The 21,100-nt window shown below is 38.4% G+C and overlaps 1 protein-coding gene across 1 annotated transcript in view; it reads right to left on the bottom strand.

Annotated features, from left to right (window-relative positions):
• LOC126973993 (uncharacterized) overlaps positions 1-21,100 on the bottom strand; it is a 141,646-nt gene that overhangs the window by 50,345 nt on the left and 70,201 nt on the right. Inside the window, exons 7-8 of the mRNA XM_050821342.1 lie at positions 8,881-9,078; positions 3,716-3,860 (exon numbers count right to left, since the gene is read on the bottom strand). Coding sequence (XP_050677299.1) covers positions 3,716-3,860; positions 8,881-9,078 — 343 coding nt within the window. The remainder of the gene's footprint in view (positions 1-3,715; positions 3,861-8,880; positions 9,079-21,100) is intronic.

The following is a 21,100-nucleotide window of genomic DNA, read 5'->3' as shown; positions in this document are numbered from 1 at the left end:
CTGCCCTGTTTGTCCTTAGATATACGCGTTACTGTGCCCTCCTCAGAATACGAGGGGCAGCCCGAGCGAGAATGCTCGGGGAGGGATTCTCCGACTCTGGTAGAGCCGGTACCCTCCTGGGGTAATATCTTTTTAAGACCACTCTCATATTTTTGTTGGGGGGTGATGGTGAGGGGGAGGGGGGGAGGGATGGCCTCCAGTCCTCGACACTAACCTATGCGAAACATAGCGGCACTAGGCCGCTACTTCACGCCGGTATTCTGTGCTCCATGTAACTCCTGCTACTTGTCTAATATCATCATTCCACCCTTTCTGTGATTTGCCTCTTTTCTTTTTCCTTTCTCTAGGGTACCATCGTGTCACAATATTACTCCATTTCTCTTGACTTCTTATCATGTGTCCTGCCCATTTCCATTTCAGTCTATTGATTTTGGATGTTATGTCTATGACCTTCGTCTTTTTTCTGATCACATGGTTTTTTATTCTGTCGGATCTTTTCACATTCAGCATTCTTCTTTCCATTGCATATTGGCAGGTTTCCAGTTTTCTCGTCGTATTTTGTGTTAAAGGCCATGTTTGGCTGCCATACATTAAGACAGGTAGTACGCAGGTGTTAAATAGTTTTTTCTTTACATTAATGTGAAGAGTTTTGTCTTTTATGGCCTCTCTCAGGCTCAAGTACCTCCTCCAGCCAGATCATCTTTTTTTTTATTTATTTATTAAGGACAATCAACGGGTTACAATTAATCATTATTAAACTAAACAAAATGAGGTACTTACATATTAATTGTTAAATTGTAGACCCACTTAGAGATTGCCACAGCTTGCAAAAGAGATACTAGTTAGAAGCAGAAGAAACGAAAAAGAAGAGGGACAAGATATTATAAGATCCAACAAGCTGTAACAGTCAACTAGCTGGTTCTAGTACAGTGAACAAATAACACACAATTGGAGCTAACATAAAAATAAAATCAAAAAAACCCTAAAAATAAAATTTTCTAAATCTAGTACAATGAATAAATAACACAAATTAGAGCTAAGATAAAAATAAAATCAAAAAAACCTAATAATAAAATTTTCAAAATCCAGTACAATGAACAAAAAATACATAATTAGAGCTAACTTAAAAATAAAATCAAAGAAACCTAATAATAAAATTTTCAGAAACCCAAATACGAATAAAATGAAATAATACGAAATACTCAAAAGATACTAAACCATTTCGGCATTATATTGTGAATGAAAGTGGTCCGTTATCTTTTTTTTAAATTTAGGAAAACTATCACCTACTATATCAATGTCGAGAACTTTATTTATGCTATTATATAAAGTTAACATCCTATTGATAGGTGCTGAGAGCCCTAGGTTTGTTTTTGAGAAGCCAGCTTTGAAAGGCATATAGTTTATAACACGACTATACGGTCGTGGAATTCTTACAGATATTTTATAAAGTAAGTCAGACGCATCTAAGCCTTCATTGAGAAGTCTATGTAAAAAGCATAGGTCTAATAGTTTTCTACGGTCTGACAGAGTCAATAAGTTATAGTGTCGGAGTCTGGAATAGTAGCTAGAATTTATATTACATAATTTATCGCCATATTACATAGTGCAGAAAGCGCTTTTGGATTCGTTCAATTCTCATAGAATGTGTATTATAGTGAGGATTCCAGGCAACTGAAGCATACTCAAGAATACTCCTGGTAAGAGCGTTAAAGAACAATAATTTAGTGTTCGAATTCCGGAAGCCTTTGGAGCTACGCTTAATGAACCCAGTGATCTCTGATCGCACTAAACGCTTTCAAGTCATCGGTGTAAAGCAAAATTTCTGAGTTGACAAAGCAGTTTACAATGTCATTGATAAATATGTTAAAAAGCACCGGACCAAGAATGGATCCCTGGGGCACTCCGGAGCGCGCCGTGTAAGAAATAGAAGATTCAAAACCACCCAAAACTACTGTCATATGTCTGTCTCTTAGGTAAGAGGCAAACCAGTTAACAATATTTCCGACGAAACCGTAGTACTTTAGCTTGTCAATAAGAATGTTATGGTCGACTAGGTCGAACGCTTTAGAGAAATCCGTATACAGCCCATCTACTTGTATATTTCTATCAACTTGAGATGATAAATTGTAATGCCTGAAATAAATGATTATTATTATTATTATAAATTTTCAACATAAGTGACTAGATTCGACGAAGTGGATCTTTTTTTATAGAAGCCATGCTGCATCATGGTTAAAATAGACTTCATATGCCAGTTAATATGAGGGCAAACAAGTGACTCGAATATTTTAGCCAGTATAGGCAGCTTAGAAATTGGTCGATATTTTGTGACATCCTTTCTATCACAATCTTTAAAAACAGGTACGATAAGACCAATTTTCCATATCATAGGGAAAACCCCCTCAAATAGCGATCTATTAAATATGATAGTAAGGGGAAACGCTAGACTCTTAGCACAGTTTTTGATAAAAAATTGGTGGAACTTGATCTGCTCCGGCACCTTTATTTATATCAATATTTAAGAGCTTTTTTTTTAACATCTTCGACAGAGAAAGTTAAATTATCCACAACAGCAATATTATTAAAATTATGCATGCTGTCTGATATCTGGTTAGAAGAGGATGAAACATCTGAAATAGACATGTTATATACACTGGAGAAATGATTCACAAATTGATCGCATATACTAACACCATCCGTAAAAGTTTGATTATTGTAAACCATAGATGCAGGAAATTCACACTTATTATTACGTCGTTGCTTCAGGTAGGTCCAGAAATATTTAGTGTTTGACTTTATACTAGCTTCTACTCTGTCGGTATAACTTTTATAGCAAGAATTTATAAGTATTTCACACCTAAATCTCAGCAACTTGAACTCGATTTCATCAAGCGGATTACCAAATTTTTTAAATCGAATTCTGTATTTCTCTTTTTCCTTGACTCGTTTGATTAGCTTTCTAGTGTACCAATGTGGATATTGATTACTTTTGATAGGTTTTAATGGTATACGTGTTTTAATAATATCCTTAACTACAGAATAGAAACATCACACCATGCCATTAACGCCTAAACTGTTGGAGAGTACTTCGGTCCAAGTAATCTTTTCAAGGTCACTATTGACCTGATCGTAATCGGCTGTAAAGAAATCTGGCCTCTTGCACCTCTTTGAGGTGACCAACTCCTCGACACCCAAGTCTACGGAGATTTCTAATGGGGGATGGTATTTGTCCAACGTACTTAAACAAATCATCTTATGTTATTAGCAGTCCCAGTATTGCCGAGCTTCAGTACGCCTCGTCACGTTTGAAGTAGGACATTGTACGTACTGGCCTCGTGCTTGTCACTAGAGGCTACTCTTACAAACTCTTCTTCAAGTCGTGTCCGACCAACAATAATTATTGTTGGTCGAACTGGCGTTCTCGTTGCGCTGCACATTCTTCGTAAAGCACTCAATCTCATTGTCGATGTCTTGACAGCGACAATCATTGCTAACACATAATTCACTAGATTAGATGTCGAGAAATTACTTCCTTTTTATTAAAAGTAAGTAGGTGCATGTAATCAGTTCAGCTTAACAATGGAAAATAATCAATAATAATATCATAGAGCATTTCAAAATGAAGTATGTCGACATAAACACATCAATTACGAAAATCATAAGCAGTAGGAAAATGTAAATGAACAACTATCACTAACACTAACTAACTCACCTAGCGCCAGCTCCACGTTGCCGGGGAAGGCGGCGGCCAGCGCGGTCACTGCCGGCTTGTCGCCCGCGCGGGCCGCACGCCGCAGCAGAGCGCACGCCGCCGCCTCGTAGTAGCGCACGCCGGCCTCCGAGCGGAGCGCGTGCAGCTGGGGACACGCCGGACGATCAGAGCGGCGCTCATAATAATAAGCCTTTAATTAATACCAACAACTTGTAATATAATCTTAACACTACGCGTATAATATAAAATATAAATGTTATTGGAACCCCACTGTGGGTATAGGCCTCCTCCAGCTTACTCCATGTATCCCTCTTCTGTGCCGTTCCTCTCCATTCTTTTCTCGCTATTTTTATTATGTCATCTACCCATCTGTTTCTTGGGCGGCCTCTTTTTCTTTTGCCAGATGGTCCTTCCCAAATTGTCGTTTCTACAGTCCATCTTTTGTCCATGAATCTCGCCACATGACCTGCCCAGCGCCACTTTTCTGTAACAGCGTACTCAAGAGCATCTACCAAATTTGTCCTTTTCCTAATGCTGTCACTTCTAAACTTTTGAATTTTTCTGATTTTCAACATACTCCTTTCCATCGCTTTCTGGCAGGTCGCTAGTTTTGTTTTTATTTCAAATCAAATCAAAATATTTTATTGCAAGTCACATTTTACAGTAGGATGGTTGGTACATTAATGGGTAGACAATATGTGACACCCTTCAAGGGCACAGCAACGTTATACGTAAAATAAATAAGTCTTATACATATTATTATTGTCTTATTTTTGTATTGTATGTCCATGTTTGACAGCCGTATGTGAGAGTCGGTTGAATGCAGGTGTCCATAACAATCATTTAGAGATGCAGAAAGGAATGACCCTTTTAAAATTTCTTTTAAGCTCCAGAATTTTTTCCAGCTCATATTCACCCTTTGTTCAATTTCTTCCTCCTCGCTGTTATCTCTAAATGACAATAATTTTCCTAGATAAATGTAGCTATTTTCGTATTCCAAAGGTTTTCCGAGCATACTGGTTTTATTGGTTTTGCTGTTTGTCATTACCTTGGATTTATCATTTTTTCAACATAGTCACTTGCTTCAGCAATCAAGACGATATCCCATCGGATCCTGGGCTTTTATCTTGCTTTAACTTTTGAATGTGTTTTATAATTTCTTTACCATCTATTGGTGTTATGTCGTAAACCGGAATGGTAACCGTAGGCTAGTGATTTTTTCTAGAATGAAAAATGGTTGAGTTCGGGGAGGTGTAAATTTTTCTATCGTAATATAATGTTCTGTAGAATTCTATATCGCAATTTATTATATAACTTCTACTTTTGGTCTCATTTATGTTGGTTTTTAGGTTTTGGATCGAGTTTTTGTGTGTTATCAGTTGCTTTTTGGCTCTTTTCGAACTTCTGTATTTTTATAGGTAGTCATTTTTAATCGTTTTGCTTGTTCTTTTGTATAAGTCACTTAGAACCATTTTCATTTTTTTAGTTTTATGCTTTGTTTTCACTAATTCTGTTCGTTTTAATGTTGCAAGTCCACTGTTTCTTTTCTTGGAATTTTCATAACAGTGTCTATTTTAGCTCCTTTAGTTTTGATGTCATACTCTTATTGATTATGTTTTCTAATATATTATAAAACTTTTGAACGTCTTACTCGCCATCTCGTGTATTCAATTCCTTTATGTTTTGTTCTAAGTTCTTCAAATAAGAATTGATATCTTCTGTAGTTTTTAATGTCTTTGCTTGTGATTTAAATGATTTTCTACTTTTCTTTTCTTTTTCTAACATGTATGTGGCTCTAACAAGGCGATGGTCTGATCTGAATCTTAATCCATGGAGAACTTCTATTTTTCCTATATTTTTCGGTTTATTCGAAAGGATAAAATCTGACTCATTTTTAGTTTTTTCGTCTGGAGATAATCAGGTCCATTTTCGATTTTTCCTCGCTTTGAAAAAGGTATGCATGATGGAAAGTTTATTTTCTACGGCATACTGCACAAGCTTTTCTACTCCTTCACTCCGCTTTCCGTTTCCATATTTTCCAAGCACTAAGTTGTCAGTAAGTTTTCCTGCTTGGCTATGCGCTGTTTCTAAGATATCTAAGACAATATCTTATTCTGGTGCTCTTTCTATAGGAGAGAATCTTGTTTTTATGTTGTTTCTTAATTAAGAAGCCCACTCCATGCAAACCTGGTGTTGATAATGTAATCTTCATGTTATTTTATGTTGCATACATATCTCCTGACTTGTGCCATGCCTAGTATGTCTATTTTTATTCTTTGTAACGAGTATATCTATTCTAAGTATCTTTCTTTAGTACCAATTTTGAGAAATTCTTTTTCTTTAAGCTTGGCTGGAGGGTTGCGGTCATTTTCCTCCACGGAGACAAGCCGGCTTGGGAATGGTTTTTGTTGCTGTTATATTTTGTGTGTTATTTTTGTTTTTATTAATCCGGTTATAGGTATTTATTGATTGCTAGATATTATTTTTTTACTTGTGAATTACTTCTGGGGCGGGACATAATATCAAAAGCGTTCTTGGGTTCGCACATAGTATCAAAATATAACGTATGTCACCTGCAGCCCGCGTCCTCGACACCAGCTCGGCCCTCACGTACTATATAACGTATGTCACCTGCGGCGCCCGCGACACCAGCCCCCGCAGCAGGTGCGCAGCCCGCGTCCTCGACACCAGCTCGGCCCTCACGTACTATATAACGTATGTCACCTGCGGCGCCCGCGACACCAGCCCCCGCAGCAGGTGCGCAGCCCGCGTCCTCGACACCAGCTCGGCCCTCACGTACTATATAACGTATGTCACCTGCGGCGCCCGCGACACCAGCCCCCGCAGCAGGTGCGCAGCCCGCGTCCTCGACACCAGCTCGGCCCTCACGTACTATATAACGTATGTCACCTGCGGCGCCCGCGACACCAGCCCCCGCAGCAGGTGCGCAGCCCGCGTCCTCGACACCAGCTCGGCCCTCACGTACTATATAACGTATGTCACCTGCGGCGCCCGCGACACCAGCCCCCGCAGCAGGTGCGCAGCCCGCGTCCTCGACACCAGCTCGGCCCTCACGTACTATATAACGTATGTCACCTGCGGCGCCCGCGACACCAGCCCCCGCAGCAGGTGCGCAGCCCGCGTCCTCGACACCAGCTCGGCCCTCACGTACTATATAACGTATGTCACCTGCGGCGCCCGCGACACCAGCCCCCGCAGCAGGTGCGCAGCCCGCGTCCTCGACACCAGCTCGGCCCTCACGTACTATATAACGTATGTCACCTGCGGCGCCCGCGACACCAGCCCCCGCAGCAGGTGCGCAGCCCGCGTCCTCGACACCAGCTCGGCCCTCACGTACTATATAACGTATGTCACCTGCGGCGCCCGCGACACCAGCCCCCGCAGCAGGTGCGCAGCCCGCGTCCTCGACACCAGCTCGGCCCTCACGTACTATATAACGTATGTCACCTGCGGCGCCCGCGACACCAGCCCCCGCAGCAGGTGCGCAGCCCGCGTCCTCGACACCAGCTCGGCCCTCACGTACTATATAACGTATGTCACCTGCGGCGCCCGCGACACCAGCCCCCGCAGCAGGTGCGCAGCCCGCGTCCTCGACACCAGCTCGGCCCTCACGTACTATATAACGTATGTCACCTGCGGCGCCCGCGACACCAGCCCCCGCAGCAGGTGCGCAGCCCGCGTCCTCGACACCAGCTCGGCCCTCACGTACTATATAACGTATGTCACCTGCGGCGCCCGCGACACCAGCCCCCGCAGCAGGTGCGCAGCCCGCGTCCTCGACACCAGCTCGGCCCTCACGTACTATATAACGTATGTCACCTGCAGCCCGCGTCCTCGACACCAGCTCGGCCCTCACGTACTATATAACGTATGTCACCTGCGGCGCCCGCGACACCAGCCCCCGCAGCAGGTGCGCAGCCCGCGTCCTCGACACCAGCTCGGCCCTCACGTACTATATAACGTATGTCACCTGCGGCGCCCGCGACACCAGCCCCCGCAGCAGGTGCGCAGCCCGCGTCCTCGACACCAGCTCGGCCCTCACGTACTATATAACGTATGTCACCTGCGGCGCCCGCGACACCAGCCCCCGCAGCAGGTGCGCAGCCCGCGTCCTCGACACCAGCTCGGCCCTCACGTACTATATAACGTATGTCACCTGCGGCGCCCGCGACACCAGCCCCCGCAGCAGGTGCGCAGCCCGCGTCCTCGACACCAGCTCGGCCCTCACGTACTATATAACGTATGTCACCTGCGGCGCCCGCGACACCAGCCCCCGCAGCAGGTGCGCAGCCCGCGTCCTCGACACCAGCTCGGCCCTCACGTACTATATAACGTATGTCACCTGCGGCGCCCGCGACACCAGCCCCCGCAGCAGGTGCGCAGCCCGCGTCCTCGACACCAGCTCGGCCCTCACGTACTATATAACGTATGTCACCTGCGGCGCCCGCGACACCAGCCCCCGCAGCAGGTGCGCAGCCCGCGTCCTCGACACCAGCTCGGCCCTCACGTACTATATAACGTATGTCACCTGCGGCGCCCGCGACACCAGCCCCCGCAGCAGGTGCGCAGCCCGCGTCCTCGACACCAGCTCGGCCCTCACGTACTATATAACGTATGTCACCTGCGGCGCCCGCGACACCAGCCCCCGCAGCAGGTGCGCAGCCCGCGTCCTCGACACCAGCTCGGCCCTCACGTACTATATAACGTATGTCACCTGCAGCCCGCGTCCTCGACACCAGCTCGGCCCTCACGTACTATATAACGTATGTCACCTGCGGCGCCCGCGACACCAGCCCCCGCAGCAGGTGCGCAGCCCGCGTCCTCGACACCAGCTCGGCCCTCACGTACTATATAACGTATGTCACCTGCGGCGCCCGCGACACCAGCCCCCGCAGCAGGTGCGCAGCCCGCGTCCTCGACACCAGCTCGGCCCTCACGTACTATATAACGTATGTCACCTGCGGCGCCCGCGACACCAGCCCCCGCAGCAGGTGCGCAGCCCGCGTCCTCGACACCAGCTCGGCCCTCACGTACTATATAACGTATGTCACCTGCGGCGCCCGCGACACCAGCCCCCGCAGCAGGTGCGCAGCCCGCGTCCTCGACACCAGCTCGGCCCTCACGTACTATATAACGTATGTCACCTGCGGCGCCCGCGACACCAGCCCCCGCAGCAGGTGCGCAGCCCGCGTCCTCGACACCAGCTCGGCCCTCACGCACGCCCACTGCTCGGCGCCCGGCAACAGCGCGCGCACCGCCGCCTCGTGCCCGCCCTCCGCCACGCCCTCGGCCGCCTCCGCCGCCTCGATCTCTCGCTCAATGAGCTCGCACTCCGCCTCGCACTGTGACACCACGTATTACTCACACGGACGTTTTTTGTTTGTCAATAGTATCAACTTCACCGAGACAGAAGTATACATATCGTTCGAACAAAAAAATATTACAAAAGTAATATCGTAGAAAACTATTAGACCTATGTTTTTTACATAGACTTTCCAATGAAGCCTTAGATGCGTCTGACTTACTTTATAAAATATCTGTAAGAAATCCACGGCCGTATAGTGGTGAAAAAAACTATATGCCCTTCAAAGCTGGCATCTCAAAAACAAATCTAGGGCTCTCAGCACCTAACAATAGGATGTTAAGTTTATTTAATAGTATAAATAAAGTTCTCGACATTGATATACGAAGGCTGCACTTAAAATACCGGGAATGGAATATTTCCACTGTTCCAGTCATATTAAAATCCTTATAATTGAAAACTCCTTGGTTTTAAAAATCGAATATCACTTATTTATTTAAAAAAAGATTCTCGGTCTTGTCAAACTTGTTTAGTCGTTGAGAAAATGTAATTGACTCAAGATTATTCTAGAGCGATGATTTATTATGACTTTCGAAATGGTTTAACACAAAAACAGTGTGTTGATCGGATGATTTCTGCATTTGGTGATGAAGCCCCATCCAAAACCACAATTTATCGCTGGTTTGCTGAATTTCAACGTGGACGTGTCAAGCTCAGTGATGATCCCCGTCAAGGTCGTCCAAAAACTGCAGTCACCAAAGAAAACGTTGATGCTGTGCGTAAGCTGATTGAGGAAGATCGACATGTGACATACCGCGAAATTCAGGCAACTTTAGACATTGGCATGAGTCAAATACAAATAATCTTGCATGAACAATTAGGTGTAAAAAATTTGTTTTCTCGATGGATACCGCGTATGCTCTGTGAAGAGCAAAAAGCGGCTCGCGTTACTTGGTGCGTCAGAACTCTTGAAAGATTCCACGCAGGATCCTCAAATGCTGTATACATCATCGTATCAGGTGACAAATCCTGGATATACGCGTACGAACCCGAAAAAAAAAAACCAGTCACGAATTTGGGTGTTCGAAAATGAGTTCAAGCTAACAAAAATTGTCCATTCACGGAGTGGTGCAAAAAAAAATGGTGGCCACGTTTGTCTCCAAAACAGGCCATGTTGCGACTATTCCTCTTGAGGGACAAAGAACGGTTAATCCAGAATGGTATGCTAGCATTTGTTTGCCACTTAAATCTTAAGATTTATAAGGGACATGTAATCGGTAGCATAAGAATTTTAAAAAATTCATTTGAATTCGTGCTATTCTGTATATATATTTACCATAACGTGGATTCTATATGTGTGATGCATATTCTAAGATGCTGCGTACTGTTATGAACAATTGTCATACGAGGTGAATTGCCGAGTTAACATATTAGTTTTATATAAAAGCGATAGCCGCCACGCGGTGCAGAGAGTTGGCTACACTCGGTCTTGTGAGTAAGTTCTGTATAAAATTATGTGTGGAAATTAAAGTAATTCGGGAGTCAAAAAGTGTTTTTTTAAAAAGGCCACCAGCGCGTCCATCCTAACAAAATTGGTGTCAGAAGTGTGATTTCGGGAAGGCCTATAGTTTGGGAAGACCCGGAATCAAGGATAAAGAGCTACGCCTGGATCCTGTAAGAGATAGCTATTAAGTCTTAGCCTTGTAGTTGCAAGCCAGCATCTCTTAAACACCTCCATACAGTTGATCGACGATAAGCCTCCGCTATCAAGCGTGAGCCCGCATCACCTGCCTAGTTCCACCACATCAGACCTCCAACCAGTGACCAGAGGGTCACCTGGAGCCATCCTCCCCGTGACCGTCCCACGGAGAACATCAGGTCATTGGACGAGTATGAAGATTTTATTAATTCTGTGAGTTATTTCTAATCTTTACTAAGAGTCCTAAAGTGAATAAATCACTCGGTGAATTTCAAAGTGAATGGTGAATTTCTATTTTATTTCTCAAGATTTATTTTTAAGATTTAGAACTTTATTTATAATTTGATTTTATAATTTTAAATGTGATTTTGAAAGTAAAAAGATCTTACATTTTACAATTGTTACTATTTTATACAGCTTATATTTTAAATTTTATTGTGTTTATAATTTTGTCTGTGTGTTCTGATGCTCTGTACGCTTTTGTAATTTTAATAATAACTAATGCCTAAAATAATTAAACCGGAACAGTCTTAAGAAGTCGATTCAAATAGCGACTCAGACAGTTCTCTCTCAGAAACGACACCCCAAAAGCCAAAAATTAAAATGAGTGAAAAACTCACTCTCATTTTTGTCAAAGTTCATCAAACCATACAATGGGGATCGCGAATCACTTCCTGCATTTTTAACGAATTGTGAAAATGCAATTTCTTTAGCAAGTACAGAACAACAGAACGTTCTTTTTAAATATATCGTGTCACAACTTGAGGGGAAAGCTCAATTAGCTTGTTGTCTAAAGAAATTTGGAAGTTGGCCCGAAATTAAACAGTTTTTAAAATCAACTTTCGGAGAAAAGAAGCACTCAACTCATTTATTAATTGATCTGCAGAACTGCAAACAACTTCCCAATGAAGATGTGACGCAATATTCATTGAGGATTGAATCCTGTCTCACACGGCTTCAATCTGATATACATTATAGCTGTGAGAATGAAAAAGAACTCATCGGTAGAATTGCTGCAATGGAAGACTTAGCTCTCAACACATTTTTATTAGGCATGAATTCAAACTTTTCACACATTGTGCGCTGTAGAAACCCCAAAACTCTCTCCGACGCGATTACTCACGCGATAGAAGAGGAGAAGTTATTTAACTTAAATAAATTATCACAGAAATCTTCTAAATATTGTACTATATGTAATAAAAATGGTCATTCAATATCTGAGTGCTATAAAAATAAGAATAGACATACAAAGTCTCATAAAGTTAATAATTATAATTCGCATCCATCTAATTATAATCAAAGTTATAATAACTTTTCAAACAATAATTCTTACAACGGTAACAAAGTATGCGTTTATTGTAAGAAGCGCGGTCACTTGATCGGTGAGTGTCACACGCTCAAGCATAAGAATGCCCAGCGAAATTCGAAACTTTCCCATGCACCGAATCGGACCGCATTCGCACCGAAAGGTAATAATTCCCATGTGAATATTATTGATGTAGATGGATGTAATGATAATCAAGACCATTTAAACTAAAAAGGGCTTCGGTTCCGTGTCTATCGAAGACTTGTCATATTAAAAATGACACGAAAAAAAATTATGTTTCTAATGGTTCTACTTTTCCCCGTGTTCCTAAATTTTATAAATCACGGTCAACATTAAATAATGGCAAAAGTCATAATAAAAGGTTTAATTGTAATACTGAGCGTTCTGATTTTGAAGGACATTTGCCCTGTGGTCAATCCATAGTTGCACAGAGTAATGTTCCTCACAGAGTAAATAATAATCGGAACTTATTTTATAAAACTCAGTCTTCTAATAGGTTTAAACAATCTGAATCTTCTGATTCTCAAGGACACCTGCCCTGTGGTCAATTCACGGTTGCACAGAGTAGTGTATCACAAAGAAATAAATATAATCAGAATAAATTAAATAAGATTAAACCTTCTCCCTGTGTCTCTGAGCCGTTCTTATTAGCACAGGTTAATAAAAAGGATAAACCTAATGGAAAGAAAAATTATAATAAAAATAATAATTCCAAACAATTAATAAATACGGATCAGTTTGTGGTTAATAGAATCGATAAAATATCATTGCCACATGTTTATTTTAAAGTTAATAATAGCGAGAGACCTCTCAGCTTTTTAATCGACACTGGTGCTTCAATTTCGATTATTAAATATTCGAGTTTATCAAATCAACCAGTGCTTAATTCACATACTGTGAAAATTCAAGGTCTCAATGATAGTAATTCATACTGTGAATCACTTGCCTCTATTTTATTAAACCTTGAATATAAGTTTTCAACAAAATGTAAGATGCGTATTAATTATACTTTTCACTCCATCAACGACACAACAAATTTAGAATTCGATGGAATTATAGGAAGTGACTTTATTCAACACTTCAATATTGATGTTCAATATTCTACGAACTCTCTTTTAGTGCAAAGTTATTCTATACCAATAAGTTTTACAAAAAGTTCTTATGTGATACCGGCACGTTCAGAAAGCGTGATCGAGTGTAAAATTGCAAATTTAGATGAAGTGCATCATTTAAAAGAAGCTTTGGTTTTAGACCAAACCATTAGAGAAGGAGTTTATCTTGCAAACTGCATAGTCCGAATAAAGGAAAATAAAAGAGCGAATGTTACTATTTTGAATAGTACTGATTCTCAAATTGAGATTAATGATTTTATGGTGACTGTTACACCTTTTGAATTTTTGAATTTGAAAAAAGAGATACCCTCCTCTTTAAATGCACAGCCTGTTGAATTAATAAATCATATTAATAATTTTAAAAAGGATAGGATCAATCAGGTTCTTGAACAAATATGCTGTTCACATTTAAATCCTCAAGAGAAGAAAAAGTTATTAAATTGCATATCAAATTATACTGATATATTTCATCTTGAAGGCGAACCTTTATCGTGTACAGATGTAATTCAGCACTCTATCAATACCGGTGATTCGGCACCGATCCATGTAAAATCCTATCGCTTTCCCGAAGTTCACAAAGATGAGGTTGAAAAACAAGTAAAGAAAATGCTTGAACAAAAAATCATCCAACCATCTACTTCACCGTGGAATGCCCCTGTCTGGGTAGTTCCCAAAAAAATAGATGCCTCTGGTAAGCAAAAATGGCGTATTGTTATTGATTACCGTCGGTTAAACGATGTGACTGTTTCCGAGGTATATCCTCTACCCCTAATAACCGACATATTAGACCAATTAGGTCATTCCAAATACTTTTCAACTCTTGATTTGGCATCTGGCTTCCATCAATTAAAATTAAATCCCAGTGACGTTGCCAAAACTGGCTTCAGTGTATCAACAAATGGTATTACTGGACACTTTGAATTTACCAGAATGCCATTTGGTTTAAAAAATGCTCCATCAACGTTTCAACGTTTGATGAATATTGTCCTCACTGGTGTTCAAGGTCTTCATTGCTATATATACCTTGATGATTGTATTATCTATTCCCACGACCTTGAATCACACATAAATAAGTTAGAACTTGTATTTTCTAAGCTTAGAGAAGCCAATTTAAAACTACAGCCGGATAAGTGTGAATTCCTTCGACGTGAAGTCGCTTATCTTGGTCATGTCATTACTGACAACGGTGTTTCAAATCCTGAAAAAGTTAAAGCAATTTCCAATTTTCCAGTGCCCAAAAATCCACGAGATATTAAATCCTTTCTTGGTTTAACTGGTTATTATCGCCGTTTTATTGAAAATTATTCACATATTACAAAACCTCTTACATCTCTATTAAAAAAGGATGTTATTTTCAGTTGGTCTTTTGAACAAGAACAAGCGTTTAATATACTGAAACAAAAACTTATAAGTGCACCATTACTTCAATACCCTGATTTCTCTAAAACTTTTATAGTAACCACTGACGCATCAAACTACGCAGTTGGCGCAGTTTTATCACAAGGTGAAGTTGGTATGGACAAACCAATCGCTTATGCGTCTCGCACTTTAAATAAAGCAGAAGGTAATTATTCAACCACAGAAAAAGAACTTCTAGCAATTCTATTTGGTGTGAATACATCGTCCATATATTTATGGTTACAAATTTAAAATTGTCACTGACCATCGTCCTTTAGTGTGGTTATTTAATGCTAAAGATCCTGGTAGTCGATTATTAAGATGGCGGTTAAAGTTAGAAGAATACGACTACGAGATTATTTATAAGCCCGGTCGAATAAATTCAAACGCTGACGCTCTGTCTCGTAACCCGGTTAACGCTGTTGTTCATTCAAATTTAAACTATTCTACTTATGAACAATACTTTAAAGATCAATTTACTAAATCTTTTTCAAGTGATACTAAAATTGAAGAACTAAATGAAAGTCTTCATTTAACTAAACATTAAATAATAATTTGTCCGATATCTTTAGATTTTGATTACTCTATGCCACATTGTGAGCAATTGTTATCTATGTTGAGTAGTCCCGCTGATTTCTTAGAATTAGAACGTGAATCCGAGACTGTACAGTCAGTCGATACAAGTGATAGAACCATTTACTTTTTATACACTAAGGTTCATTATTATGAGGAAACGAATTATAGAACTATATACAATTTATTATTAAAATTAAGAGATTTAATTATTAGCAAAAATGCTAACGAGAGTGATATAGCTATTTCTGATTTTTCAGACCCTTTTACAAAATTAAACTATACCAAAATTTACAATATTATTTCTTATATTTTTCACGGTACTAATATAAATGTACATATTTATAAAAATAAAATATATTATCCGACACCTGCGGAAGTCCCAAATATACTTAAAGAAAATCATGGAACTACAATAGCTGGACACCCAGGTATTAAACGGATGTACAGTAGGATAAAACAATCCTTCTATTGGAAGAGTATGCGTTCAGACATAGAACGATTTGTTAAAGAATGTAAAATGTGTCAAATTAATAAACCCTTACGAGCATCAAATAAAGCTCCCATGGTTATCACTTCATGAAGTACTAAGCCCTTTGAAAGATTGGCTCTAGATATTGTTGGAATTTTACCTGAAGCAGGTTTTCAGAAATTTAAATATATTTTGACACTTCAAGATGACCTTACAAAGTTTTCATGTGCATACCCTATGGTGACGAGCACTACTGATGAGGTTGCTAGAAGCCTTATACATTTTATATTTTTGTTCGGGTTTCCTAAAATGATCCTTACGGATCAAGGCACATGTTTTACTTCAGAGTTATTTAAGCAATTAACCAACATTCTTAAAATTAAAAATTTGTATTCTTCTCCTTATCATCCCCAAACTAACGGTGCCCTTGAACGTTCTCATGCAACATTAAAGGAATACTTAAAATCGTTTGTTAACGAAAATCAAAATGATTGGCATTGCTATCTACCGACGGCAATATTATCTTATAATACAACGCCGCACTCTACAACTCTTTATACACCATTTGAACTTTTATACGGTTATAAGCCGACTATACCTAGTAGTGTTTACGAAACAAACGACAATAATACTTATGATGAGTATATACGAGCTCTTCAATATCGTATGCGATTTAGTAGAGAAAGAGCACTTGAAAATATAAATAAAAGCAAAGAAACATCAAAACGTTATTATGACTCTTCTTCTTCCTCAAAGTCGTATAAAGTAGGTGACATGGTTTATTTAAAACAGCACCATAGATTAAGAAAAGCGCTCTCCCCAGTGTGGAAAGGACCTTATAAAATAATAAAGGTTAACGGAAAAAATAATGTTACCCTTTTAATAAATCGCAAACACATTAAACATCATATTGATGAAATAAAACCAGTATAAATTATTGTTGTTTCAGATTATTCTTCAATTCATGTTCTACGGAACCAATTCAACCAATTTCAAATAGCCCAGGAATTTATTTTGACCCCACTTCAGAAGCTTACTTTTATAATGACTTCTGGAACGTCGTTACTCATATTGATATTTTAAGTTTACGACCATATTTATTGAAAATTGAAAGGTCTATAATCAATTTAAATAATTTTTGTGAAAAGGTTCAAAACCTAGCGGTCATTAGTATAGACTGTAAGGATTCTATTAATCCCCTAGAAATTTTAATAAATGCTAGTTTTCTTAAATATGACTCTTTATCACATCTTATTTCTGAGAACCCCGAAAATCGAACAAAAAGAGCCCTCGAGTTCGGTGGTGAAGTTTTAAAATTCTTTTTCGGTACTCTAGACGCCGACGATGCGAGAAAATACGACGAAGCTATTTCAATATGTCAAGAAAGTGAGAAAGAAATCTACACTTTAATGAAAAATAACATTCACATAATGAAATCAACTATAGGAAATTTTAATGAGTCTATTATAAAATTAAATAATAACGAGATAGAATTAAATAACCGCATCGAGAAATTAAATTTTATATTTCAAGATCAAAGTAAGATAAATTCTAAGATTATTAATATAGAAAAGATTAATTCAATTTTGAATATTATTGAAGGTTCCTTATTATCTGTAACGAATATTTTAGATGCAATTTTAAACTCTATTTTGTTTGCAAAAGCGAACATTTTGCATCCTTATGTTTTATCGCCTAGCAAGCTTTATGATGAACTTTCAAACAGTAAATTTTCTTTAAAAAGAAATGTTGAATTTCCATTAATTTTAACTTTACAAAATATACATACTCTTATTGATTTGTCTGAGTTAAATTCATATTTTTATAATAATAGGTTGATATTTGTACTTAAGATACCATTGATCAGTTTGACTAAGTTTGATATTTATAAAAGCCTTCCATTGCCTACACCTCATGAAATTGAGCATTACCAAACTTATGTTCTTATTCAACCTTCTAAGTCTTACATTGCTGTAACTGATGATAGATTGTATTATGCATTATTTGATGATTTAGGTAAGTGTAAAAATGTTAATTTTGAATACATGATTTGTCCTCAGCCTGCAATCTTGTCTACTATAAATAATCCATCTTGTGAATCTAAGCTATTAAGCGAGGTGACTTTGTCGCTACCTGATATTTGTGTTTCTAAGGTAATTTATGGCAATATTAACTTATGGCAAAAGTTAAATAATGGACAATATATTTATGTACAGTCTAAGCCTAATAAATTAACTATTAAATGTAATAATAATATTAAAGATTATACTTTACAAGGTACAGGAATCCTGAAACTTGAAGAGAATTGTGTTGCATATTTTCAGACTTTAACTTTTTATTCTAGCATCAACTTAAAAACCAATTATTTTACCAAGCCAGTTATCACTGGACTTTAACATTATTGAAGATGATTGTTGTAAGCCCAATATTTACAATGAAAGTTTAAAATTATTGTCTCCAATTACCTTAACGAATATTGATTTAGAATCTTTAAAATTTGCCTCTCATAAGTTAGATCATTTGGAGAATGATATTAATAAAGCTGAAAATCAGCCTCACATAATAAAGTATGGAAATTACTATTCCATATTTACATATTTTATAATTACTTTTATTTTATTATATTTAGCTTTCAAATTATATAAGAAATGGTTGAAATGTAACAATAACTCGTCTGCTTGTTGCATTCAAATATATTATCAATGCAATAATAAGAAAGTCCAAAGGACAATAACGTCAAGTTCCACTGCGATTGAATTGACAGACATTTCAGATGAATGTTACAAGGATTCGATTAAAAGCCTTCCTGAAATAGAAATTAAAAAGCATAAAGTTCATTTTAGATCACATAGAAACTTAGATAGTTTCTAATTCAGTTGATTTTTATTTTCATTCTATTTTAAATTTATGATAACATTTTATTTCTATTTCTAGGCTTAACCAAACATACAACTATAAGTTTGTATTAGAAGTAACTTAGTTTATAAATTTATTTTTGAGGTTTGGGTAGATTTTAATAATTCGATTACTTTGATATAGATTGTAATTATTTGTAATTTTACTTTTGATATTTAAATAAGTTAATTTACTCAAACTTAAGACTCCATGAGCTTTGATCAAAGATTAAGTTTTGTTCAACATTGATTTTGTTAAATGAATTTTATTTTGTTTCATGGAGACTTCGATTATCTCTTAGATATATCTCCGTCTTTTAGGGGGGAGATGTTATGAACAATTGTCATACGAGGTAAATTGCTGAGTTAACATATTAGTTTTATATAAAAGCGATAGCCGCCACGCGGTGCAGAGAGTTGGCTACACTCGGTCTTGTGAGTAAGTTCTGTATAAAATTGTGTGTGGAAATTAAAGTAATTCGGGAGTCAAAAAGTGTTTTTTAAAAAGGCCACCAGCGCGTCCATCCTAACAGTACGTAAGCACAAAATAAAATTTTAAACGTTTTTGCCTTTTTAAAATCAGGAAATTCTCATTATAAAGCCTAGAGCTTTAGAAGCCTTAGATAGAATAAAATCAATATGTTTATCAAACATAAGTTTATGATCATGTATCACTCCTAAACCTCTTATGACAGGACTCCTTTCAAGGTCTTGGTTTTTGAAGTGGTAGTTATTATAATTTAGTGGTTGTTTTTAGTCGTAAAAATGATGAGACAACTGTACATTTAATCGGATTTAAATCTAATTTAATTTGAATACAATACGAGTCTAAGTTATTAAGGTCATCTTGAAGCATAGCAGCGTCAGCATAAATATCTTTATGTCATCGGTAAAGCAGAGGAGATTAGAATATCTGATGCAACCTGGGATATTATTTATAAATATGCAAAACAGCAGAGGACCTAAAAGGGAGCCCTGTGGGACTCCACTTGGTATTACAACCCAACTGGATATATAGTTGCTTATAACAACCGCTTGAGATCGATTGTCTATATACGAAGAAAACCATCTTAGTAAATTTCCTCTAACGCCCATTTTATATAATTTTTGCAAGAGAATCTTGTGGTCTATTCGGTCAAAACATTTACTGTAATCAGTGTATATCACGCCTACCTGATGTCCTGACTCCATAGCATGTGTGACATAATCATTCAGAAGCACCAAGTTAGTCGCCGTCGATCGACCTTTCAAGAAACCATGCTGACTGCTCATAAAGGAGTTTTTAAATGCAGCGTAAACTTGATCGTATACTAATCTTTCGAGGACCTTCACATTGACGGGAATTCGATACAACTTAGTGATTTTATAAACAATTAGGCTAGTGGAATGACAATTGATTCGGAACATTTAATAAGGAGCAGTGGACTGATTCCATCAGGACCAGCAGGCTTTGAGGGATCTAGTTGAGATAATATCTTGGTTATCATTTTTAAAACAATATTTAATAAATAAAGGTCAAAATTTGAATCAAAATTACTTAATTCCAGTTCAGATACATAATTGAATAAGTTCTCTTCAGTTTTATCTAGAAATGTAGTATAAAATATTCTGAAAATGCATTACAAATGTTGTCGCCAGATGAGAGTATTTTTTTATTAAATTTAACATTGCTAGGTAAACCATTCGATTTTGATCTAGATTTTAAAAAAGACCAGAAGTATTTCGTATTCTGTTCAATGGAGTTTTCTACAGACTCGCTATATTTTTGGTAACACTCGTTTTCTACAGTCTTGACACGATCTTTTAATAGTGCATATGATTCTAGACTACTAAGGTTTCTGTTAATTTTGTATTTTCGGAAATATTTAAAATTTTCTTTTATAACCTTTTTTAAAGCCGGTGTTTACCATTTAGGAAATTTATTGTAACATACTGTTTTACTTGTGATGTATGTGTGTATTAGATTATTGATAACAGAATAAAAATAATTCACGTTTTCATCGATGGAACGATTCCTATCAAACTCTTGTGGCCAATTTATTTTAAGTAGTTCTGCATTTATTGAGTCGTAATCCCCTTTATTAAATAATATTTTTTCCGAGTATTTCATTTTAAGTACGATATGTGAACAAGTTAAACATCTATAATGAGCGCTTTGTGATGAGGATCAATTGGTTAGAGTGGATATAGACATTCGGTCACAGCAACACGTTCGTTCGATAACACTAGGTCGAGGATTCGGTTGTTAAAATTATATATAAAGTTTTACTGTTGCAATCCATGAGTGTATAATTCGTCAATAAAAAGGCATTCATCAGCATTCGAGTAGTTCGAGGGAAGTAGAAGACCATCAGACAAATTTGTCCAAGAGATACTACTCATGTTAAAGTAGCCCACAATAATTATTCTATCCGAGGGATGATTAAGAATTATATTATTCAATGCAAATAAAAAATTATGTAATTGTTCAGAAACGTACGTTGTAATTGATCTAGAAGACCTTGACAAGAACTGGAGCAAGGATGCAATGAGGAGAGCTCAGGAAAATGACAAGGATCTTCAATTACTTTTACATTGGCTAGCAAGT

This window comes from Leptidea sinapis, chromosome 31 (assembly GCF_905404315.1).
Source record: "Leptidea sinapis chromosome 31, ilLepSina1.1, whole genome shotgun sequence".
Taxonomy (NCBI): Eukaryota; Metazoa; Arthropoda; class Insecta; order Lepidoptera; family Pieridae; genus Leptidea; species Leptidea sinapis.
The sequence above is the reverse complement of the archived record's forward strand: the minus strand, read 5'-3'. Positions and strand labels throughout refer to the sequence as shown.